Source organism: Diadema antillarum, unplaced genomic scaffold, assembly GCF_040938485.1.
Source record: "Diadema antillarum isolate AM-2024a unplaced genomic scaffold, OU_Dant_1.0 scf00000109, whole genome shotgun sequence".
NCBI lineage: Eukaryota > Metazoa > Echinodermata > Echinoidea > Diadematoida > Diadematidae > Diadema > Diadema antillarum.
In genome coordinates this window covers 2,242,597-2,268,804 of record NW_027270998.1, presented here as the reverse complement: position 1 = coordinate 2,268,804, position 26,208 = coordinate 2,242,597, and the positions used below count along the sequence as shown (strand labels likewise).

General features: G+C 38.9%; 1 protein-coding gene across 1 annotated transcript in view; it reads left to right on the top strand.

Moving 5' to 3' along the window:
* LOC139719384 (uncharacterized) overlaps window positions 1-26,208 on the top strand; it is a 139,355-nt gene that overhangs the window by 38,650 nt on the left and 74,497 nt on the right. Inside the window, exon 2 of the mRNA XM_071630802.1 lies at window positions 23,326-25,128. Within this exon, the coding sequence (XP_071486903.1) occupies window positions 23,461-25,128 (1,668 nt within the window). The 5' untranslated portion in view covers window positions 23,326-23,460. The remainder of the gene's footprint in view (window positions 1-23,325; window positions 25,129-26,208) is intronic.

Here is a 26,208-nt window from a genome sequence, read left to right as displayed (position 1 = left end):
TTTTGTGTTTCCTGCGGCAAGAGGAAGAGTATTCCTGTACTAAAATGTGCCAGGACCGTAGAAGTTTCAGACCATCCATAAAGCCAAGCGTATGAGGATGATTCTTTCGGGCCCGTAGTTACAAGCCTAGGAAGTGCCACAGGGTAGAGGCATTGCGTCAATGGACGTCATTTCCCTAGGTCGTTGATTTCTTTTTTTTTTGATGCAGTGGTATGAATCACCCACTTAGTATAACATATGATGGTAGTAGGCAAAGCATACTGAGCAATAAATCATATCAACATGGATAGTGGATTGTACCAGAAATTGATAAATCAGGCAGACAAGGCTGTTCTTGCTGGCCATTAAAGTGTGTTGTAACCCTCTAATCATCACCTTAACTGCCAATGTCAGCCTGTTGGATTTGTTCTCCAGCACCCCCAATAAACGTTGTTAATGCTTGCCAGGTAAACATATCATTGTCCCGTCATACCAGGCCATGGCATAGAGCAGTCTCATTTCATACTGGGTGAGTTCATGTTTGCTTACGCACTGCTGTTCTTGTATATATGTACACAATGGAGTGTTGACGAATTGGTGTTCTTCTTGAGAGTATTCCTGTTTCCACTGTGATAATGATTTATAGTTTATGCATCAGTGTCCCATGCACTGTGCTAAAACTTCCTTCACTTCATGCTGATGGAAGTTTTAGTGGTACAGTGGAAACTCGATATAACGAGATGGTCGGGACCGAGTCATTTTCCTCGTTATAGCCGATATCTCGTTATATCAGTAGGCATAAAAGAAGGCATAAAATAATGACATTAATTTGCACATGTGGGACTACCCATCATATTTCAATCAATACTGAAAACTTGATATTGTGTGTGAGGGAATTACTCACCTTTATGGGATGGGTAAGAAGATGTTTTTGCCAAGGAAATCCAATATCAAGAATGTGTTTCTTATTAATTGTAGATGTTTGAATTTGTAAATTTATATAGCTTGCGATTGTATCAAGATCGTCTGTGGATTGGTATGTGCATGGTTATCGTATGGGTGTGTGTTGTGTGGAAAGCTTGAATATGATCTGCACAATGCTGTGTGTGTATGTGACACATTCTGTATGTACATTATGACTGCGTGTGTGTGAAGACGGGGAATTCCCTAAGTAGAAGGCCAATCACAGCATCAGATTGCCTCACACCTGCCAAACATCATGATGATGTCATGTATACATATGGCCGTCCCACCACATTTTCTGCATGTATCAGTGTGCGTGCACACACACACTTCACACCTACAACATGCAGTGCTAGCTTGAGTGCATTGAAGAAAATGATTATGTGTATACAAGACAGTTTTTGGCGCATCAAGCTTTACAATCTCGGAAGATGATAGCACAGGCGAAGTAAAGCTTTACCGAAGGCATCTTGCTTTACCTCGCTATAGCAGGGTTGATTTACTATGTTTTTCTTTGTTTGGAAGTCACAAAATTTATCTCGTTATAGCAGTTATTTCGTTATAGCCGATCTCGCTATAAGAGTAGCATTTTACATAGACTTGTGTGGAAGGAAATTTGGGACCGAGAAAATGTCCTCGTTATAACCGATATCTCGTTATAGCAGTGTTCGTTATACCGAGTTTCCCCTGCAGTATAAAATTTCAAGCTGTTGGTTCTGTGGTTCATTGCACTGAAGGTTGTTGAATCTGTGGGGTGCATTGATCCGTACAATTTTGTATGTTATTGTGAAGGTAGAATTTTGCTAAAAAGTTTCATTACCCTAAAAGGTTATGTTTGTTTGTATTAATGGTGGATACATGTAAGGATGTGTGGATCCAGGAATTTGTACATCCCTATGAAAATGTAGAGTCCATGAAGCTTGTATTCCGAAATTTTGATGAAATCTCAAGATGATGTCAGATTTGTGTTACCACATATGAAATACCATAGCAATTATTTTTACCTCCGCCAAGGAAGGAGGTTATGTTTTCATTGGCAGTGGTGTGTTTGTTTGTTTATTTGTTTGTTTGTCTGTGTGCAACATAACTCAAAAAGTTGTGAACGGATTTTGATTAAACTTACAGGAAAGGTTGAGAATGATTCAAGAAACAGATAATTTTTGGTTTTGGTAGTGATGCAGGAATTTTTATGGATTCTATGAAGGATTTTAGATATTTTGGTAGGTAGGATCAATGAACTTGGGAGTTCAAGCTATGCATTTTTTTAAAGGTTTACATATGCGCACTGAAGTGCGTGCTCTAGTTCTGCTAGGGTGAGGCGCTGTGCAGCTGGAAGTTGATGATGTATCAAAAGGCTTTTATTGGGAAATCGGGCAATTTTCAGCATGCATGTACATCTATTTAAAATGGAAATCTGGGCTCTGACCACTGATCTCTATGGAAGAACAAGATCAGTGGTGGAAATGAGCTGCTTGGTGGAGGTCTGTGCTTTCAGAATGCTTCTCTAGTTTGGAAATTATTCAATGTTTATATTTTTTCTTTCAAGTCAAATTTTCAAATTTGCATAGTAAGCTAAACATTTGATGTTAGCTTTGTCACTTACCATAGAAAAAAAAAAATCTGCATGTTACCGTAAAGTTCCGTGTATAAGACGCACTATTTTTTCGTCGGAAAACGTTGAAAATCGGGGGTGCGTCGTATACACGGGTACAGTCGAATCACGGAAAAAAATCCGTCATGTACACCCAATTTTATAAGGCTAACTTGGGGCCATGTATGCCCATCGATGTTTGGAAGGTAAGCAATCACTAAAACTTACGGATAAAAGAGCGATCTTTCAATCTGGACACACACAAAAGCTGCAAATACGAGATAAACTTAATATATTGGCCTTGTGCAGTAACGATGTATCAATCTGGCCATAGACAACAGCTGTAACAGCACTGCTGTATGCTACCGATGTCAGTCTACCAAGCTACCAACAGCCAACCTAGTAGCTGGAACACGCGATGTACAGGTATCATTACTAAATTACCGATACCGTAAAACTTATCAATGTACTAGTATCAATATGGCCATAGACAAAAGCTGTAGGATCGACACTATGTCACCGTAAATATGAACGATGTGTGAAGCATGCATGCATATCCATGTCGTTCGTTTGCTCTTCATTTCACGAGTGCGAGGCCAGCTAGGATAGCATAGCTACACTGTAGCAAGCTAGCTAGTTAGCTAGCAAGCCTTTGGGGCAGCAGCTGCAGAGAGGCTTTTGCAATGGACTTGCGTGCACACAGCGATCGGATCGAAGCGCGCTTGCCCGTTGCGCGCTGTGTGTGCAAGTCCATTGCTCTCTGTGTGCGTGTGCTGAAATTATAGCGAGCTGCCTTTTGCAAAAGGATAGCACTGTGCATACAAGCATGGTACAAGAGACCAAGGAGTGTGTACATGCTGCATTCTAGGGAAATTTTGAGCTGAAATAATATGTATGACACACGCAATATTTGCGTGGACATTTTCGTGTTTTTCTTCTTTTTTTTAATTCTAGGTCCGAAATTAGGGGTGCGTCTTATACACGGGTGCGTCTTATACACGGAACTTTACGGTATATCCATACCCTTGATTCTGTATAAAAGTGTTTGACAACTAGTGTAAAACATATGAATACAAGTGTCAAATTTATTTTGTTGTTTTAAGTATGATAAGAGGAGAATTTCAGATGTCTGACCTTAATTTCCCCTTCACTTCTATAATGTACATTCAGTCATCTACTCCTATCTCCACCCATAAATGGTAGATCCTGTTTTATACCAAAGCTTGGGCCATGGCCGAGCTGTGGCACAGCCACAGCGCAGCCACAGTACAGCCACAGCCCGAGTTTGGTGTAGGCTATTGGGTAATGTGAGGCTGAGCTGCAGCCCAATTTGGAACCACTTCTGGCGGTAGTCTCAGCAGCAGCTCGGCTTAGGCTAGACTGAGCCACACATTTTTTTTTTTTTAATTTTTTTTTTTTAATAATGGTTTTAGGGAGTGGCCATGACTTGTCCCTGCAATTCATGTTCATTACATCATGATAAGCTCATTTCTTAGTTTTGTGTGTTACTCAAATTACTTGCTCGTGAATTTGAGTGTTGTGTGGAAAACATGCCAGATCCTGTCTTGTAAGTAGTATAGGTTACATGTAGTTACCTATTCCAAACACAACCAAATTTCATAGGAAAGTCAAACTTGGCCTGGGCCCGATTTTTCAGTGTAAATGCACAAAATTGAATCTGCACCAAGCAGAGGATTGGCACAGGCCTTTGGGTTACAGTGTATACAGGGTCTTGATCTCAGTGCAAAATAGTCCACAAGGAATTCACATGTTGTTGATTTTCTTTTGAAATCTTGATGACAATTATGATTGTATCAGTATGACCATCACCTACAATAGCTTATGTTCAAGGCTTTTTGCGAAGGTAGTTGATAGCTGTTTATTTGTACCACAACTACAAAATGAGGAGTTGCACATTTATTAGCACTGCATGTATGGCTCCAACCCATGATGTATAAAGATAAATTCAGAGTTTACATGTTTGCTTCCTGTGAAGTATTGATATGCAAAGGGAACCATGATGAATAATCAAGGTACATGTATGGGAGAAGGCTTTTTCAAATCCATCAACAGTAGAATGTTTGTATCAAGACGATGCTCTTGATGTTTAATCCAAACACTTTATCTTAAAAGGGAAATGCTGATTACTCAGGAGGACATTTTGAAATGAAAGTACTGTGTAATGAAAGGTACTGTGACTGAAGAAATTAAACAGATATTTTTGTAAAGGGGTGGATCATCTATTTAAAAACATGCCTGATTGCTTGTTGCATGCCTGCATTCTGTGGAATGGAATTTTAGGCTTTTAGTTCCAGCCTGAAACGACACCATTTTCTTATCTCTTGAGATCTTACAGCTCCACTTTGATGTGCGAGTGGGAGCTGCAGTTGCAGAAAGTGTGAACAAGCATTGTAAATTATAATTCATGAATGTCAAATTTATTGCAAGCAGTGCAAACATATCACACCTAGAAATACAGGGTTTTCTTTATGAACATGTATGTCTCACTAATTTCAATAGGTAATCATGACAGGAATTTTCAGGGAGAAACAAATCTCTTCATTTTTATTTATTTTCTTTTTTTTAACATTTTTTTTAGGGTGAAAGGAAAGAGTGAGTCATGCATGTATGTGCTAGCACATGTTCATGAGTACCACATACATACTACTGTGTAAGCTGTTATTTTCACCGGGGTTCAATTTTCGTGAATTTTGCGAATCACTATTGAATCGCGAATTTAACAACACACGAAAATGTTGCTAGGTATGCTATGGTAGCAATGCATTTATGATAGCTTCAGTGTTGATTTGCAAAAACAACATCTCGCGAAAATGTCTGTGACCTCCTAATTTGCAAAAATATCTGTATGCGAAAATAGTATCTTGTACAGTGTATCAAGTGGACAGATTGAAGCTGAGAATCTCCTTGTGATGTCAATCCAATATCTTGCATGCTCATGATATCGCAATGTTCAATCTGAAAGTAGACATCCTTGACCTGGATTGTTGCATGGTTTATGTATTCAGTGGTACAATATAGTGCCATAGTTTATAATACCACTGATCTGATGCATCATTTGAAAAGTTGTGCATACTCACTTCTTACAAAGGAAGTACCTAAAATGAAAGTCCCATTCCCTGTAAACAGTCAGAAGTAATTTTGATATTGAAGTGTCTTGATTGTCATGCAACAAAGTGCATGGTTTGACAAATGACTCCATTTTCTCATGAAAGCATCCATTGCTACACAGTTTCTCTTTAAAGTTTTGGCGCAATTGTACACACTTCAGAGAGCCATGTGGACATAGGCTGTGAAATATGTATGAGACAATGTTTGGTGTTTAGTCCCTATTCACATTTGCAATGACTTTTTCCTGTGACATGCTGAGTTGTTGCATTTGGGCACATTCTTGTGCATATCATAATAAGTACTGTAAACATGGATATTTTTCTGTGAGTAATTTTGTGCACACGGCCGGGTAAGATGAATTTCGTGCGTTTTCTATTCCGCTGAATCAGGACATTTATATGGCATGCAAAAATATTTGCATGCTTGTATTTTCGCACTAGCTTCTGATTGTGCGAAATGCTCAAAAATTTCAATCTTTACAGTATTTAGGGAAAAAAAAGAATTAAAAAAAATTGCTGAATACAAATGTGTTACTTTTCTTTTGAGGAAAGTGACAGTTAGCTTAAAAGTGAAGATAGATTTCAGGTTACAAAGATATGTTCAGTAAATATGTCTTTTCCCTAGTGTACTGTATGCCAAAAATGAATGCACTCAATTTTTTAATTACTGTAAGTAAAGTCAGTGTTTCTGGCTGTGGATAAATTTGCACTTCCAATTTGAGAATTTGCATCATCTTTGGCAACAGGCATGGATGATGGCAGTGTTCTGGGTAGATTGTATCGTTTATAGTACAGTGTAATTGTGAAGTATGCTACAAAGTAAATTTTTATATATGTGTGTGTGTGTGTGTTTGTGTGGATGTGTGTATGTGACATATTTAACATGAATCCATTGCAAAATTGTCAGGAAAGACAATGTTGTAATTGCATTCCCTCAGACTGCTTGTGTACTAGTACCAATCACCTTCGCATAGGAGCAAGCAAGCTGTACCATGTACCCTCGCCCTTAGCTAATGGATGAAAGTGTGTAAACATGAATGGATGCTTTTTCCTTCTCCTGCTGCTGCCTAAACAAACATAACCCTCTCTCCTCACTTAGGATGTCAGTGGTTCTATTGTTATGGATGTGGAACTGTGGCATTGATATTCTTTGGATATTTGAGGAAACGCAAACACCCGGTAAACATTCAATAGGCCGCTCACCTAGGCAGTTCGTCAGTAGGACTGGAAAGTGGACCAGTGTTTACAAAGGAGCTGAAAAGCATTACAGAGAGTATTATGTGTTACCTGTGACAGTGTGTTTCATCTAATGTTTGCTCTTCTGCAAAGTCTGATGTTTATAATTCCAGTGACAGCTGCTTGTAGATTCATTGGATTTTTTTTTTTTTTTTTTTTTTGGGGGGGGGGGGTTTAAGGGATGTTCTGTTGTATTCATAATTTTTTGTGTGTACATTTTGCATGTGTTTTTACTTTGTTAATGATGAGTGATTTAGTTTTTATCATCGTCATTCATTTTATACATATAGGGAGTCCACTTCCGAAGTTGAATATGGCTCTCATGGTGTATGTGTACAATCACAGAGAAAGGTAAAACAAGAGTTCAAGAGAGAGAGAGAGAGGGGTGAGAGAGATAGAGAAGAGAGATTGATTATGAATCTGAATCTGTAGATCTGAATATGACTAGTTTTATCACTATGTTGATAATTACCATATAATCAAGTTAATATCACATAGCCAGCAATGTTTTTTACCGCACTGTAAGGAAGTCATCATACAAGGGAAAATCTGAAGGGGATGCACCCTTCACAAGGTGTGAAGAATTGATATTCTGAGGATTCTCACCTGAGTTTTTATCCAAAACTCTTCAATATTTCTAGGTAAATCAACATGTGGATGACTGCTCCGCCTCCTCCTTTTACTTTCCAAGCCTGCTGCCACCCCATGTTTATCAGTAGCCACTTTGCTAAATTGTGATAAAGTATAAGAGTGATTGTAGGTCAGGAATGACTGTTAAATTGCATCCTTCAAAAATCCCTCAGCATGTCGGAGTGCAGACAAGAGAAGCCATGCACTTTTGGCAGAGGGAGCTTCTCCTTCTTGAATTAATGCTTGTTGCCATGGAAACATTCTACTTCCATGGTTTTCAATTCAATGAGCTATTTTAAGCACATGTTTGCCATAATATCTTGCGAGTTGCAGACCCTGTTCACTTGATATTCAGTTTTTTCTTCCCAATGGGGTCGCAATATGCAAAACTTGTATAGCCTAAAGAATGAATCTGTGTCTGTCGCTAGAATTCATAAATACTATGAATTGAAGATACACATTCATGTTGATGTATAACATTTATTTAGATGGAAAAGTTGCTCGTTACTCTTATTTTACATCGACAACAGGTATGCTAACACAATCTGTGGTCTGCTATCCTTTGTATCACATGGTCATTTATACTCAACCTATTAGAATAACTGTTAGAAGCTTTAAATTCTGTCTGAAAACTAAATGGCACCCAACCAAGGTCTATTGGTTCTTGCGCAGTTGATTCCTTTTCTTTTATTAGGCAAATAAGGAGAAGGCAGTCATATATATTTTACTAGTTGGTCAATGTCTTTTTAATGTTCCTGCCTGGAAAATACATGGGAATTCATGCAGTAGTGATTACAGTGATCCTGATCACTTGAATGGAGTGATATTTTGAATGGCTTGAAGGATATAACCTATGTAGCAATCATGCCCACTTGCTTGCATAAATCCAAAGTAAAGTGAAACATATTCCTTTTGAAATCAAAATGTATCTGACTGTGACAAGACAAATGCACTTTTTATTGCCTATCTAAAAGTGTCCTACAATCCATTAAACCAAATGAAGTGTGTCAAAGAAACTGATACTGTAAAAGTGGAAATTTTCGCGGTGTTGAAATTTTTGCGCATTCCACGCGCAATCAGAAACTAGCGCGAAAATAAAAGCATGGGAATATTTCTGCTTGCCGTATGTTCCTGTAGTTGATGTCTAGATACCGCGGAATTAAAAACACGCGAAACTCTTCTTATCCGACCGAGCATGAAAAATTAGTCAAACGAAAATATCAACTTTTACAGTAGTATATATGTGAAGCTCTTTGACTTCCTGAGAGCAAGTACCATTAAACAAACATGAATTCACTTGTCTTCCAATGTAAGTCATGTAATGAGACAGAACTGTTGCAAATAGTCCGTGGAATATTGTGTGTGTGTGTTTGTGTGTGTGTGATTCAGCAGAGTGCAAGTATAATAGTTTCGAGTGGTTGAGGGGTTGGGTATGGTGGAAAGGTGGGAACGAGGATGGTTTTTTGTTGCTATTGTTCTTTTCATAGAAATTCCATTTTCTGTTTTTCTAGTGTTTGGCTAAATTGCCTACAACTGCATATGTATCTTTTTTTTTTCTTGTAGTTAAAAAGAAATTGTTTGGTTCATCATCTTATTTTTCTTTTTCTTGTTTGATTTCTGCCTTAAAATTAATTGAATGGTTATTCTTGTTTTATGGAATATGTCTCATACATGTATGAACATTTATGACAAATGTTATGTATAAGGTATGTATTTTTTTTTTGGAAACTGTTATATTTTCAAAGGAAATGGAATTAATAAAAAGATCACTGAAAAAAGAATATATATTCAACCAGATTATTGATGCTGGTCGTGTCCATGTTAATTGCTACTGTATTTTACAGTGATTTCCAATCATTCTTTTGTATTACAGCCACAAATGAATACACATTATAACTCATGGCAAATCCTGAGTGGGGAGGGACAGTTTTTATCTGACATTCTTGATTATCGTTGATTGAGATGTTGTACATGTAACGTCTTCATGCTCGAAACTACTTTACAGTACTTGTATGGTTTTGAATATTGTATGATCTGCCATGACAGATTTCTGAAAAAGCTGACCTTCATGTGGCATAGGCTTGAGCCTTCATTGCAGGCCTTCCCCACTTCCCCATCCCCCCCCAAAGAGTTGTTGAATAAAAATCAAATCAGCCCCGCCCACATATTATATTTTGCTTCCTTTGAATGTCCCTATCCAATGCAGTCAACTGTATTTGATGATGTTCACTTTCAGTATCTAAATGCATTTGACATGTTGATGAGAGACCTTGCAAAGGAACTAAAGAATGGCTCCCATTTCTCCCTCCCGCTTGAAAGGAATCATACTATTGCGAGTACCAACGCTGTGAGTTTGATCAGCAAACAGCAGTGGCATGCATGTCCATGGCTGGGTATTTATGATATGCACCAGCGCAATATTAGTCTGGAATCCTTTGATCTAATTTAATAACAGTTGCTCTAAATTTTCACTGGGTTGCTGAAAAGTGGTAAATTGAATAAATTTATTTGTATCCATAGATACAACTACACTGTACATTGTATTGTAGGTGTACATATGTACTTGGTTGTATGGTATTGTAGTATATGATGCATGAAAGAATGTTGTTGCAATGTATGTTATGTGGTGTACATGTATGATATCCTAATGTACATTATAGATCTGGGACTTGAACTTTCTGTTGGAAAAAAGGAAAAAGATGCATTAAATACATTTGTTTATAGATCTGTACAGCTCTATGAATATAGTTAAATGCAAATGTATTATGCTGCGTACAGACGCTTTACATGCAGTTGTAAATATGTTTACTTTGTCATTGCCAAGCTCTCGCATGCTTTCCTGCAAAAAAAAAAAACAAAAAAAAAAACAAGGTGTCTCAAAAATGTAGTTTATTGTCACTCACTCTTGAAACTCCATGGCATTTGAGCATCCTTAACCCATTGAAGACAAACTGATTTGCCTATGACACACACTTTCCTTTTACCCCAACCAGAGAATACTCAGGAAGTCCTATAGTCTTCAACAGGTAAAAAAAGCATTTTGAAATTTATCATTTCAAAGTAAATAATTTGCATTGTAAGTGTATTAAGACATTTTCTTGTTCTAGAGCAGCTGATGACCATATCACGCTATTTGGATACTCCTGATTCTCACCAAAACAGCTGGTGTATAAGAATATATGTGCATACAAGCAGGCTTATTGCAGTGCATTTAACCCATCCACGTACGGGCCTCTGTGTAATCTGTAATATCGTGCCTGCCTAGTAAGTTGGCCATGAACTTGGGCGCGATCTTCCCTACGGCGCGATCTACACGCGAAGAGCATTCATACGTCATGGAAAAAACTGCCTGTGTCATTCCCACTAGGCAGGAGGGATGATGCGTGTACACTCGTGCTAATATGCACTTAGTTGACTCAATACAGCACTAGTTTATGTGAATTTTATGAAAAGAAATAATAAATTGTGCAGGAATTATGAAAAAATATTGTTTCTGTGTATTTCATTGATAAATCCTCTTCATTTCAAGCCATCTGTAATCACATCTTACCCACTTGCGAATCGACGTGTCCATAATGTCCTCGAGCCCCACCCCCCGCCCCCGAGATAGCTCTGGAACATTCCATTCAATGACGGGGTTTTTATTTTGCAACGTTATCTAATAACTCTCATGTAAGCAAGTTCTTGCTATGGCTAATCTATTTTGTAATGTATCATAATCTATCTATGCTGAGATAGCCTAATTCAAATTTGCAGAGACATACAAAAAGATTTGTTTTACAATCGTGATACGTTCAACTACTCATTTACCCTGTGCTGAAATCCGCATGTCTGCTCCTCACATGTTATCGCTATCGCTCAAACTTCGATCGCGATGGCTTGTGTGTGTACACAGGTACACAGTGCATGTGTGGAGAAGCATGGGGCTGAGAAAACCCGGGACTCCACGTGGTGTAGTGAAAAACAAATCGGACGTTCGAAGTCGTACATTCAAGAGCTAAAACAGACAAATAGCGAATTCAAAGTCCACTGAAAAGGTCTTGACATTGTAATGTATGTTCCAAAATCATGTCTGGCTTAGTTTTGAGAGAATTTTCTACACGCACGAGATCAGGAATGAGATCGGTGAACTGGCTAACAACGTGTGTACTGTGAACATGTGACTGGCTTGTGCACATGGCCTAGCTAGGTGATCGTGAGAGTGCGGCAAGAACGCTAGGAATGCACCCGAGATGCGGTGTGTTGCAAATTCTTGGGGTGAAATTAGACTTCCTTGTTCAGCCCGTCTAGTATCTATATTTTTTTAATAATTCTAATTCTTCATAAAATCATGATAAAAAGACTTCATATATTCATTTTATATTTTAGAAGCGTAATATGAAATATTTTGGGGTTTTTTTTTTAGTCCAAGAAAAAAAATAGTTTGAATAAAAAAATAATAATAAATAGTCGTTCTTGACTCAAGTCTAATTTCCTGCGCCTTCTTGCAGTTCCCCCGCAGTTGCCCATGGATACGATGCATAAATAATCAGCTGTTTACTGAGTCGTACTAGTGTACCACCCTACTGCTCTTGTTCAAATTGAGAGGATTGTTATTTTATCGGCGGCACTTAGTTTTATAACCTCATCCAATAAAAATACAAATTCAAACATCAAATGGTGTGACAGTTTTTGTCAGAATTCCCTATCAATTTCAACTTGTTGCCAGGATAGTTTTCAGATTTCACTTGCTTCATTATCGAAGCTGTTTGACATTTGAAAGAACTGCTCCATAAGAAATCACCTTTCATTTGTTATTTATTTTCACAAACAAGTATTTTGGTCACTTGAATATTTCTTATTATTACTTCAATGTCATGATATTTCATGATGGTTATGTATTCTGTCTTTACATGGCAAGATGGGATTTTTTTTTTTCCATCCAGGGTCAAAGAAGAAAGTGACAGGAAGGAAACCAAAAGGATAGGGAGGAAATGAAAAGGATACAATGAAACACCTGATCAGCAGGCTCTTTTTTATTACAATGGTGAATGCAGTACATCAGAATTTAAGTACAGTTCTAAATAATTTATCAGTTGAAAAATGAGCAAAGAAAATGGATTTCATCGAGTTCTAAATGAAAACTAAATTAGCATCGCCATTATGATTTAGATCTAGAACCTAGTGCTAGTACTACAGAATAGACCTGATGCAAACTTGTTGTCAAGCTTTTGGTTGAGTTTCTTCAGAGACACGAATTTTGGTAGCACAATACCCGAGTGAATAAGAAAAAGGAAAAAAAAATAAATACACAACTGTAATGCAGGTCTCTAGACCACTCCCGTGCACGAGCGAGCATCAGCCCCCGTTTCTTCAGTGTCACTCTAGCTCTCGTCATTTGCATTGGCCTAGGCTAGGTTACTCGTGTCGTAGTTTTACTCGCCATCATCAATGTCATACATGGTTACACAAAATAAATTACATCTTGCCATCACCTCAACCACAGCAAACCCTGAATATCACTCCCATCATAGTCACTCTCAGCTCACAAAACATATCAGCAAACGATACAGACATCGCAGACCTAGCTAACTACTACTTCTAGCTCTAAACATAGTTGTAACTACGCCACGTCAGACATTAGTTGTACACAAAAATGAAACGGAGGTGAAAAACTAGTAATGAATACACGAAGATCATCAACGATGGCATGTTACCGTAGAAAAAAATACACAGAACATCTTGCACCCAAAAAAAAAATCGAGGTAAAAAACTACGATGAGAAAAACTAGGGTGAAAACACGATGCTTGGAAGACGAACGATGAAGACACTACGGCAAAAATGCTTACACGGAAAACAAACGAGTGGGTACCACACAAGCTACGATGTTATGCGCACATACGTAGATAAGCTACATCGTGTTCAATCAAAAAACTCAACAAACACTAGGACAAAAACTCACCTCTAAATTGTTGCCAACGAGATAATCACTTAGAAAAAATGAACAAAACACTCTCAGAAGTACGATTGTTCTCTGAGAATGAAAGATATAGAATGATACGAAAGCAAAAGAGAGAAAAGAGAGAGAGAAATGGACGGGAAACCTAGAGAAGTTACCCACACTCACTAACGTAAATGGAATTCGACACACACACCCCCGTGCCCGCCCCAGCATAAGCATAGCATAGCAGTACACGTACACACACAAGGAGATATCGTCAAGCACTCTATGAGGAGATCGATATCACGATACCGCGCGTAAGAAATCACTGCAGTTGCTGGGGCAACAAATATACATGCGCGCTGTAAACATGAATATTGATTAGTTTCTCAGCAGGCTCGAACCCCTGGCAGGTGTTTTGGCCAATAAGAGACATTCTAAAATATGTTTCTTTGCATAAATTATTTTTCTGAGTCCCAGTAAGGATCTCTGTGATTGGCTAAAATTATTCTACAGCTCCTGGCCAAGCCTGAGGTCCTAGGACGCCCTCTTTTGGTCATAAATAATAAAAACCACGTTTTTTGTGGGAGCTGACGGGGATGGGTTAAATGTGACTTGTCACCTGTGTGTCATGTGCACCATTCAATTTTGGTTAATAACCAATACACGTCAGGTGATTCGTTGCTTGCCTGGCGGAAGGATTCTAGCAAGTTTTCATTGTGCAACCCATAGGGCCCTTCTGTTGGGCTGGTAACCGCTATGATTATTGTCATTTTCATTTATATATTCCTTGTTTGCCACTGTATTTTCATTTTAATTTTTGGCAATGTCAGATACCATAGAGATGCAGAGAGCAATGTGGAATGGAATTTATAACACATATCACCTGATATAGACATCTATATATACGGTATCACTGTGATATTCAAATATATAATAGTGTATCTTTCTTGTTTCCTTCATTTTTGTATCGATTTTTGGCAAAGCCAGATACCATAGGGTCCAAACTGTATTTATTCAAAAAGAGGCCCCTTCTGATCAAATCCTATTTTGTCTTGTTACTGGAGATCACCACCTCTATTAAAATGGTGCTATTAAGAGCAATAGTTTTCAGGTTGGCACACTTCCGTTGCCATAGTTACAAAGTGCAATTTATTTGCTTTAATCATCTCCGGGATGCTACAGTGGGAAATGTGATCGAATCGGTCTTGGGTCATGGGACAGTTTGCTGATGGTATGATTACTCAAGGAACGTTTGCAAGTGATCAAAATCTTCTTCATGAGGTTACAAGTTACTGCAGAGAAAGCTCTTCTGTGATGTCACCGACTCTTTTTGATGTGAAATATAATTAGCCTTTCATACAGTAGACATATGAAGGCATTTTTTCTTTTCTTTTTTTTTTTTTGTGGGGGGGGGGAGGGGAAGGGGTCAGATTTTTATTCTAGTCAATATGAAGGGACTAAAGAGTGAACTCATCAGTGTATGACTGATTGTGTGTTTTCTTACTCATCTGACCCACCAATCAATGCAGAACTGCATTATTTCATGAACATTCATGATATACTCAATAAAAATTATGGAACTTTTATGTAAAGTCCAAATATTTCAAATCAACCATGTGCAGTTTCAATACAATATTGCGTTCATGATACACTCAATAAAAATTGTGGAACTTTTATGTGAAGTCCAAATATTTCAAACCAACCATATGCAGTTTCAATACAATATTGCATAATCTTCTCATAGCAAATGTAAGTCGTGTAAAAGAACCATGATTCAGGCAATAAAAAATGCAAGTGGAGTTGCAAACTAACATGCCATTGAGTAATTGCTCTGTGACAAATTGAATTTTGATCTCAAAAAGAAAATTGAAAATGCATATGTACGCAGAGCAAATTTAATCACCACACAAGCTATTATACCAGGATGGAATAAGAATCTTCTCATGCGTGAAACAAGTGCTGCAAAAAGTAGCGGGAGATTCAATAGCAAACGCATTAGGCATAATTGCGCCTGCAGCCAAATTAGTTTCCTCTCGCCTGTTGATTAGCTGTATGTGACCTTCCATGTGTTAAAGGCTAAAGATGATGCCACATGTACGTATTTGTAGGTCATTGACTTGACTCCTCAGTTTTTCCTCATCTAGTGATGTTTGCACGTAGAACCTTTCATGTCAATTTTTTTTTAGCTCAGGCACAGACAGGCAATACAGGAGAAGTTCCCCAAAAATGTGATTTTTTTCTTTCAAACACTTGTCATAACAGAATTATACTAAAATTGGCTTTTAATGTTTACGAAGTTCACTTAGCTGCAAATGGAGCCCAAAAGATCAACTGTCCTAATCCTGAATTAACTGTAGGATTCCCAACTAATCCTTTTGTTACCCACTACCAACCTGAAAGAACACATAGAGAGGGCAGCAGTGAAGGGAAAAAGCTCATTAGGCAAGTCAGGCTGTAATTTTTGTCTTTAAGACCCCATTTACACATACGACTGACGCCGGCGTAAGGCCGACCTCACGCCGCCTCGAATGTGAGTGTAAACACACAAGTGGACTGACGGCAGCTTGAGGCTGCCCAATCTCGATCCACCTCTGGAGGTGGTTAGAGGTCGGCTTCAAGGCGGCCTAACGCCGCCTTCACGTATGTGTATACACAAAGCGGACTGACGACAGTTTTCGAGAGTCGAGAGTCACATGGGCTTGTGCAATAGTGCAGATACATCATCATTCGTGAATTCGTATATATAGGGCTCACACCTGTAAATAAAATGGAATGTCCCAGACCCCTTCACAAATTTGTACCAAAGATACCAAAATAAATGAAGGAAAAATTTAATTAAAAATCAGCAATGCAGTTTGGCATAAAACTGAATAGCTGCAGATATTGAGTATGAATTCCTCTACAAACTGCATTTTGGTTTGAAGATGAAAGCTTTTCTCATGGAATTTGAAGGGACTATGTTTCATTGGGTGCATGTACGGAAAATAGGTGATTTTTGAGTGAAAAGAATCTGGCTTTGCGGACCCTTGGACAGAGTTTGAGCTGAAGAACCTGCCTAGGAAATTTGATGGATGACAGGATATAGCTCACTTATCCAGGTTAGTGAAGATGAAACACCTCATTTCTTCCAGCTATTTTACAGAATTTTTTAAATTTCGAAATTTAGCACACGTCTCTATGGGGAATTATTTACCCGTGTGAGCCCTATACAGTCGTATCATGTAAACGGAAGGTAGTCAAGCTGACTTCAAGGCGGCGTCCAGGCGACCTTTCTGCTATGTGTAAACACACTTTCGAAATTTTTTGGAGGTGGCTTGACGCCAGCGTGAGGCCGACTGGATAAAGCCGGCCCATGTGTAAATGGGGTCTAAGTTTACCTTTTTCACCTTTTCCTTGAAATCTTGGTTGGGTTGCTGTTATCTTTCTTTTTTTTTTGTTCTTTCCTGTGTGTTTATAGATAATCTCTAATGTCATTGTGTACATGTGAAAGCATGATCTGTTTTGTCAGTTAACTGCTCATGTCTGCTGATAGCCCTTCGAATACAGTTATGAACAGGGATATAAAATAAAACTTCAAGTTTTGCTTGCTGTACTTCACCTGAAAGATAAAACCTGGAAATTGATGTTCAAGAGAAGAGAGAGAGGAAGAAACTGGTGATATCAACTTGCTCTCGAGTTAATCACTGTCTAAAACCTGGAAATAGATATTAAAGAGAAGAGAGAGGGGAAGAAACTGGTGAAAGGTTGCAACTTGAAGAGATATTGAGCATTACAGTCTGGGTCAGCCTATGATTGGCCAGTTCTGAATGGTTTATAGAGAAATTTCTTCAGTAGCATTGAGTAGCTTCGGGAAAGGCTTGCTGCCAACTTCACCAAGTGGGATATCAGTTAGGTTTACTTAGATTGGGCTACCTTTCAAGTTATTCATTTAGGGGGAAACCTACAGGAAGTTTAACTTTTAGGTTGGTATAATCATAGAATAACACCCTGTGGTACTACAACTGTCTTAACCCATATCGGGCCAACGCACTTGTGTAAACAAACACCACAGTGGCCCAGCACCATTTGCACACACACACGCCAACAGGCAGACAACTCTCCAAACAATCGCTCTTCATTAGCAAACAATGAACAAAACATAGACAAGTTATATGTCATTTGAAAGAGGATGAAATTCCCTTTAAAATGGTATTATATGACATGCTGCCATTCATTGCACAGTGCAGTCATAGTACTCAGCAGAAGTGAAGTGCAGTAATCCAAAAGTTACGAAATCAATTTGTTTTTATGCTTTCATTCATGGATTAAAAATAGCAAATGTTGTAATTTTTGCACATCCAGTACCGGAAATGAAATGATCAAAGTGTCAGCTTATTGGACATTAATATCATGACCATTGATACAATAATTGCAGGTTTATGTTTATGTTTCTGACGATGAAGCCATTGCGAGTGCACGAGAAATTGATAGTATAATGTGTGCATCCTATAGTTTGTTGAAGCGAAGCTCATCACATTAGATATAGCTTTTCATTTCGACTGAATTATACAATTATTGTACATACATGTGGATGTACATATGGGACTATTATCACAGTGGAATCATTGCCCTGCAAAGTGTCCAAACCTCCTCAAAAACTGTGGCAGAAAATCCAAAATCGAGCACTCCGTGCAGCTGTAGATAGCACCCACTGACGCTTCATGGTTATTTGCGTTATTCCATGTAAACACACATTTTTTCGATGATTTTTACAATATTGTTGGTGTTCGACTGACAAAACTTTGAATTATCGCAGACATTGTAGCAAAGTATTCTGGGATATGTTGTCAAAGGTTAGAAGGTGAAAGAACTTTGGAATGACGTCGTTTATACATGTGTATGTCATTTCATTTACTACGGGATATTCCGTATGTGGCCTCTGTGGCGTTCGGACGAACTACGGAATATCCCGTAGTTGGCCCGATATGGGTTAACCACAAGACTTCAGTAAAGTCATATAGAGGGATACCCTTTGTGGAGAAGCAAAGTTAGTTGACTGTGTGAATTCTGTTATCGGCAGACTTGTGATTGTGAGAGTTTACAATGTGTCACACGCTGGCAAAAGATCGCAAAGTTTAAGATTATGATCTTTTAAAGATCTTGAAGTTTTACCAGTGTGACTGCAAACTTCTGGCAAAACTTCTTGCAAAACTTTCTCTGAAACTTCCTCCAAAACTTCCCACTCAAATTAGGGATATTTCCCAGATCCCTGCCAATCTTCTCAATCTTTGGACATTATGAACATTAGCAACTAAAACTTTGCAAAGTTTGTCATGTGACCAGTCCACCATCTGCTTGTGAGTGGTGCCACTGAAGCACACATTCATTGTGATGTACATGATATATATTGTTAGGTCACAATCACTAGCTGTCAGATGGCTTCTTTCTTGCATACACGCACCACTGACAAACACGAGGAAACATCGCAAAGACTTTGCTATCTTTTGCCAGTGTGACCGTGGCTATTGAGTCAATACTAGTAATCTAATCATACATTACAGTACCACAATATGATCACTCTCTATTAAAAGTAGTTGTCATGTCTTTGCTATATAAAGAACATTTTATATGGCTGTATTTGATGGTACTCATGGTGGTTGGTGCAACAATTAATAATTGGGATTTAAAATTTCCCACAAACACGTAGACCTGTGTCCCACAAGGCATCCAAGTTTGTGGAAAAGTCATCATAACCCCCTGTCATCAGCCTGTCAGAGAAATGGAAAATTTTTCCCCGGATATGGCTAATTACGTGGGCTTACATCGGCTTCCTTGTAATTAACTTCTAGTGTCAAGTGTAGAATGCTTGTGATGGCACATTTGGGTGATATTTGGGAGAGTCTCCCCCCCCCCCCCCTTTTTTTTTTTCACTGGGTGAGGGAGGGTTTTGTTGTTGTTTTGGTTTGTTTGGTTACATTATGTTCTTTTCCCTGCCCCACCCCCCCCCCATTTTTTTTTGAAGGGCTGCTGCTGTGCTGGTACCTATGCTGTGATGGAATGTTAATGATACAGTCTGTATATGCATGCTGATGTCAATACAGTATTGGCATAGGCTGATTTCTGTTGAGACTCTTGTGAATCAGAAATTGCTGACAAAATATATTGATACATTTTCCTGGCCTTATTATCGTCTTTTGAACTTTCTGTTCTTTTACTTTTTCTTTCTCATTCTTTGACAGTATCTGATCAGATATACACTATTTATAACTAAGCTGATTATGCGATTGTGTTGTGCACATGAAAAGTTGGGACGCTAAGTTTTGCGGAAGTTGTGAAATGTGGACACAGGAAAGAGTATGGGCAGGACACTACCCCGATCAAATAGCACCATCACTTGAATACATGCGTCACAGTGCAGCACAATACAGTTTGTATCACAACTTTAATAATGATGAGTTTATGCTATGAGATATAGTGTCATCCAAGACCAGTATTCTCACTATACTATAGATGTTCTGTTTTGACACAGTTCAACATGTATTGATCAGCACATACAGATTATTTACTTTTCATGTAATGTATGCATTATCTTAATAATAATAGTAGACATTTATAGAGCGCCTTTTCCACTGGATGCAAAGTGCTAATGCCACATTGATCAAGTTTAAGTTCAAGTCCAGATACATTTTAAATTCCAGTCAGGTCAATCACAAAATTTAGGGGTAAATTTACATTGAACATAGTTGTGCAGTAATCTGATCAGGAGGATATCCAGTATGTGGGTAGGGCAAGTCAAGAAGTGGATTTCCATTGCATCTGACCACGCTGTAATGTGACTCCCCTGTTTGTATATATTCTTTTTTTTTTTATGCCTCTGCCACGAAGTGGTGCCGGAGGCATTATGTTTTCAGGTTGTCCGTCCGTCCGTCCGTCCGTCCTTCGGTCCGTCCGTAATTAATTTTGTGGACAGCGTAACTAAAAAACCTTTCGAGTTATCCAACTGAAACTTGGCATGTATGTGTATTAGGGGTGAAGTTGTGCCTATCAACTTTTGGGTACACATGCTCAAGGTCAAAGGTCAAAAGGTCAAGGTAAGATACATACAATTTCACTATTTCCACCATACACATGTATCTATGCAATGCCTGAAGATATTTTCTTGAAACTTAGTGTATACATGTATTACCCAATTAAGATTCTCTGGTGAAAGTTTGCGGTCATGAAGTCAAAGGTCAAAAGGTCAAGTAAAATATTAAAACTTCACTTTTTTCTCCGTACCTTGGAAATTGTTCAAGGTATCGTCATTGAACATACATGTACTGACTGGCATTGATTATCTAGAGAATTTAGGGTTCATGGGGTCAAAGTTCAGGGGTCAAAGGTCAAGGGCAATTCTTCAAAATTTTACTATTTCCCTCATATTTATGAAATGCCAGCAGGATTATTATTTTTTTCAAAACATTGTGTATGCATGTGTATATAACCTAATAGAGATTCTCTGGAAACTTTCTTGTTTTTTTCTTTTTTATTTGCCTCAATGGTCAAGAGGTCAAAGATCAAGGGAAAGTGCTGAACTAACTTTTTCCTCCATATCTCGGAAGTGGCTCAAGTTAGATCTTGAAACTTACTACATTGTACATATTTATGCATGTTCTGCCTGACAGTGATTATTCTATGAATTTTAGGGTCAAAAGCCAGATGAAAATGATAACAATGTACTTTTCAATACAGAAATTGCACTTTTTCTCCATAACTTGAAAGTTACTCAATGCATAAACTTATGAATGGGTCAAAGTCAAGTTAAAGTCCTTGTTAAATCCCCAAATACATGCTCTCCTATTCATCCAATTAAACCTAGGTCAAGGAAGGTGAACATTCAACACATTTGTGACAAACATGTCATTTTAATATTTTGCCAATTTTGTGAAAATGTAATCACACATTGTCCACATGTACTATAGACCTATTAGGAGAATCATGCATTATGGCGGAGGCATACCAGTCACTATGGTGACATTTCTAGTTCTTTGATATTTTCAACCATAGGCCTGTGAAGAATTCCATTAGGAGAACAGTGCAGTAAAAATTTCATCAAAAGCAGACCACAAAAAAAGACAGTTGTAAAGTTTTGATTTGATTGCGTATAAATCGGAGAGAAAAGACTCTTTGTAACAGAACAAAACAAGTTAATGCAATATTAAAGGTTGACATTCATGCATTATTGCCTTGAAATACACTTTTAAAAAAGAGACAAAAAATTTGATACAAAACACACACACACACACACACACACACACACACAAAAGAACACATATGCCTAATTCCTTCATGGACTTCCATGGTATAGCATGTGCACTCAAGACAGAATTATTGTCCTCATCTCACATCTTAGTTTACAGAAGATGATGCTGCAGTTATTGGAATCAAGCAGCAATTTGTAATAATAATACAAACTCTGTGTGATATCACTGCTATGCTTTCTCTTGTATGTAATGCCTGTAGGCTTGTACAGGACTGTTGGTAGTATATGTATGATTATAATAGATGCTACAGTTGAGTCAGTAATGACTTGTCAAGGTGAAACAAATATTTGAACATCCATTGGAGTATCATTTACGTGAAATGGAAGCTGATGAAAAGTTATGGCTAGGACAATTTTATATTGCCATAGTTTGCCAGCGAATATTGAAATATAATTAGTTTGATTAGTTGGATAAAATCATGATTCAAAAAGGAGCTAGGCTTGATTGAAATACACTTTTATGAAACCCCTTGGATTTAGATGTAAACGTCAGTCCATGTAACATTCCTGTTGCTAATGTGATAATCCAACTGTCTTTCTCATTACAATATGCACTTACAAATGTAAAAGGAAAGTATTACAGGTGTACTTTTTTCTTAAAGCTGTTCAAAGGGATTTTACAATACATAAAATGTGTTGATCATAGTAGACCATGCTACTCAACAAAACTGTAGCTGCAACACAACAGCTTGCATGCCTCACGTATTGTGGAACCTTCCAAGCTGACCTACGATCGATGACTTGGCTATTTGGGGGTGACAAATGTAATTAACTGCATCTGCATGCAGCCATGGCAATTGTTATTATTGGCGAAAAGTAAGCCAGGCCAGGAGGACACCTGTATCAATATATGGGACTGTGTTAGTGCTAGATCAGTGTGATTGCAGTCAGTTACAATTATAGCTCTGTGGTTACTGGTTCAAGTACTTGATTGCCAGAGATGTTTCTTGCCATGAATTATTTTTCTGTGTAGAGGATAATTCGATTTGAAATCACTTTGCCATTGATCATAGTGATTGCCACTGCATATCTTTTTAAATGAATAGAATGTTTGGCATCGTGGCGACAAATTACTGTCTACACTCCTGGCCCAAGTGGCCTCTATGATGCAATTCTCCTCTTTTCAGAGGGATGTTTAGGAGACCAGAAATCCCCCACTTGATTTTTACTGCAAGGGGCTTTCAGAATACACAATTGAAATGAAAGAGAATTACATGTTCAAGTTGCAGTTGTATTATCCTTCCCCATTACCACACTCCTACTCAGTTAGAATACAAGTCATGATGCACTGATCTGTGGTAGAAAAGAAATACAGATTGTGTGAATATTCTGTGAGTGGATTATGTCTTCCACAACAATGGAAGTAAAGAATGTTGGGACTTTTTTTTTTCAATTGTTGAAGGATGTCATGTTATGCATGTTTCGCTTGGCATGTACGTTTTGAATCTAGGTTTTGCGTGCAACAATCTCTATTTTTAGAACATGTTGTTATATACAGCGGTAGTAAATGTGTGCATTTTGAATGTCACTATTTGTCTCAGTAGCATTTATCTAATTTCTTTCCTCTTCTCTCCATTTTTGTTTGTATTTTAGACAAACTCCTGAGCCCTGAACCTTGGAAACATGCAGAAGGGCCCTAGTCATGGTCGATTGGGTAAGAGCAGGTGATGTCATAGCTGAGGAGGAATCGTGAGGGGATTTCCCCGCACAGATGGGAGAGCTTTGATTATGAGCAGCAGAACTGAGCAGAAAGTCTTGGCAGCATCTAATCTGCCTTCTTCAGCCAGTGTGCCCCAGGCGTCGCTGTTGCCATCCTCCTCACAAAGCAGCTCACAGGAGGACTGCTCAGCCCTCGCATCAACGGTCAACCAACCAGCCATGCCAGAGAGTCTTGAAGTAGACACGGCCAGGAGGAAATTATCTATAGGGGAAGACTGGTCCTCTGAACGCTACCTCTCAACCTCTCCCCGCTCTTCAACATGGGGCACGACAACGTCGATTGATTCTGTTACGGTGCGGCCTGTGTCGCCTAAAATCTTCAGTCTATGCAGCAAATTTGCCAATGTCGGTGATAACGGTGATTCAGGGAGCCCCCGAGAACAACTTGCCATCAACAACTCTAGATCCCGATCAAAGTCCTTCACTCTTGCCTCAATCTCAGACCAACAAACATCTCCTGGTGAGCAGCCCATGTCATCGCTGTTCCGCCGCCGCTCCATCAGTCCGAAACCGCTCAAAATCAACCTTGCACCTCCTGAAATATATCCCCCCGATCCAGATAATGGCACCCTATTGCCAAAACAGCTCTTGTCACCTAGCACAAGTCCCAGCAGTGGGTATGGTAGTGGGTTCTACTCTAGCAGCCCTGTATGCATGAGTCCTCGCAGCCATTCGCCAACTCTTGACTCACAGTTGCAGCGAGAGCAGAGTGATGACAGATCAACGCTTTCTGTAGCTCTCCCAGAACACTCAAGGACTTGTAGAAGCAGCAGCCATGACAGTGGCTTTGTTAGGCTGTCAGTAGAATCACCATCTGCACAAGGACGTTCCTCTAGCGAAGAAGAGTCATGCAGCGAGCAAAGTGGCCATGTCAGGAGCATGCCTTCCCATTTCGAAAAGAACTTCACCATACAAGTCCCGAAGCCTGTACGACCACAGTTGGTCAAGACCAAACCAGTATTTCATCTCTACCCCCCAGGAAGTCCAGACAATGTAACTGTAAAACCAGAAATCTTGTCGCCTGATGAAGGCTTTCAAGATCTCAAGCTGCCTCAGGATAAGTCATCAAAAACATCGCCAAGTCTATCAACATCTCAATCTATCCTCAGTCCTGCTAACACTGACATTAAGAGAACTGAATTGAAGGTCAGACTGAACCCCCCTGGCAGTCCACTCCCGGCACGTGTCCATGAGACCACTCCCGGTCTGAGCAACCGCTTCTCTATGCAGTCAGAGCAAGACAGTGTGGACCGTGACGCAGATGAGAAGCCCTCGCCCCCCATTATCTCAAGTGCCATGGTAGATAAGCAAAGAGTGCCTTCGCCCAAACCGCGGCCTGTCAGGCAGGAGACAGAGCCGCCTGCTCTTGTCATCAGCGACATGTGTGATGATAGTGTGAAAGAGCCCAGTGAGCAGGCCCCCAAACCTGGTGCTTTCACTCCAACCTCAGGAATTGAACGCAGCAGGCCCTACCATTTCCTGACGCTCTCTGACATTCAGTCCAGCGTGCCGCATCGAAAGCTGTCCACAGATAGTTCCCTGTCCTCTTTCAGCCAGGGTTCCATTGAGGATGAGCTGGAGGACCCCCCACCATCGACAGGTAGTGTGGAGCCACCTGTGTCAACATCGGCTAAGGCTCCATTTACTGCAGCTGGGAAGAGAGCACAATTCAGCAGTGTGAGTAGTCTTTCAATCGTTTTCTTCGTTAACTTCGTTAAAGGATAGTATCATTGTTGTGATGGTAGCTTTGTGGGGACATCTAGCATTGGGTGAGACAAACTGGTGAATTTTATTTGACATCCAAGTAATTGAATATTTCTTATTTTAGGTATAAAAGTTGCAAAATAGTGCTTAAAAACCTTTGATGTTACAGAATTGCTTGTCCGTAGAGCATTCCAAGGAACTTTCTGAAGCAAGGTTTAACCTGACCTGTAATCCAGAACTGGTGTGAATGTGTGGACATTATCAACAAAGTGTGCAAAGCTTTCCCAGAATCCATACTGTGCAAAAGTGAAACTCAGACATATCAAAAAAGCTTCCAATGTTACATGATCCTGACTAACCATTATTATGGTACAGGGTGGTGTTTTTAAATGCTCTCATATCGAAACTTTGTTTGCACTCTACAAATGTATGCATATATCCAAACATGACTATCTCAAGTTGATCGAAAACAAGATTAAGTTTTCTATTGCAAAGACAGAGTAAACTGCATCCATTGTTACTGATTTCTGGTATGCTGGGGGGGGGGGGGGGTATACTTAGGAAATGCACAGCTATCTGCAACTCAGATTACACATAGTTTTTCTGTATAATTTTTCCTAATCCAAGAGTTCTGAATAGGAACAAACAAATGATATTTTTGTTCATACATGATATATATCAAGTGCAGTGTAGGCAAAATACATTCTCGGAAGGTGGGAGTCATTAGAGATCGGTAATGGATTATTCAATTGTTTATTTCTTTCCATAAAAAAAACACCAAACAAACATGATTGAAAGCGGTACAAGTGTCAATTTGACTTTCATTCAGCTGTTAAGGACAGGTCATTGAACACAATATAAAATATATTCATGAATGATTTTATAGCAAAAAAAAAAGAAGAAACAATGCGCACTTTGTCATGGTAAGGAAAAAGGAGATGTGTGATAAAGCCTGACAGTATTATCTCACCTACTTAAGTTGTCTTTATCGCATTATACGATGATTTTAGTCCAGTGTCCCACCCCCCTTCCCCCCCCCCCCATCATATCTTA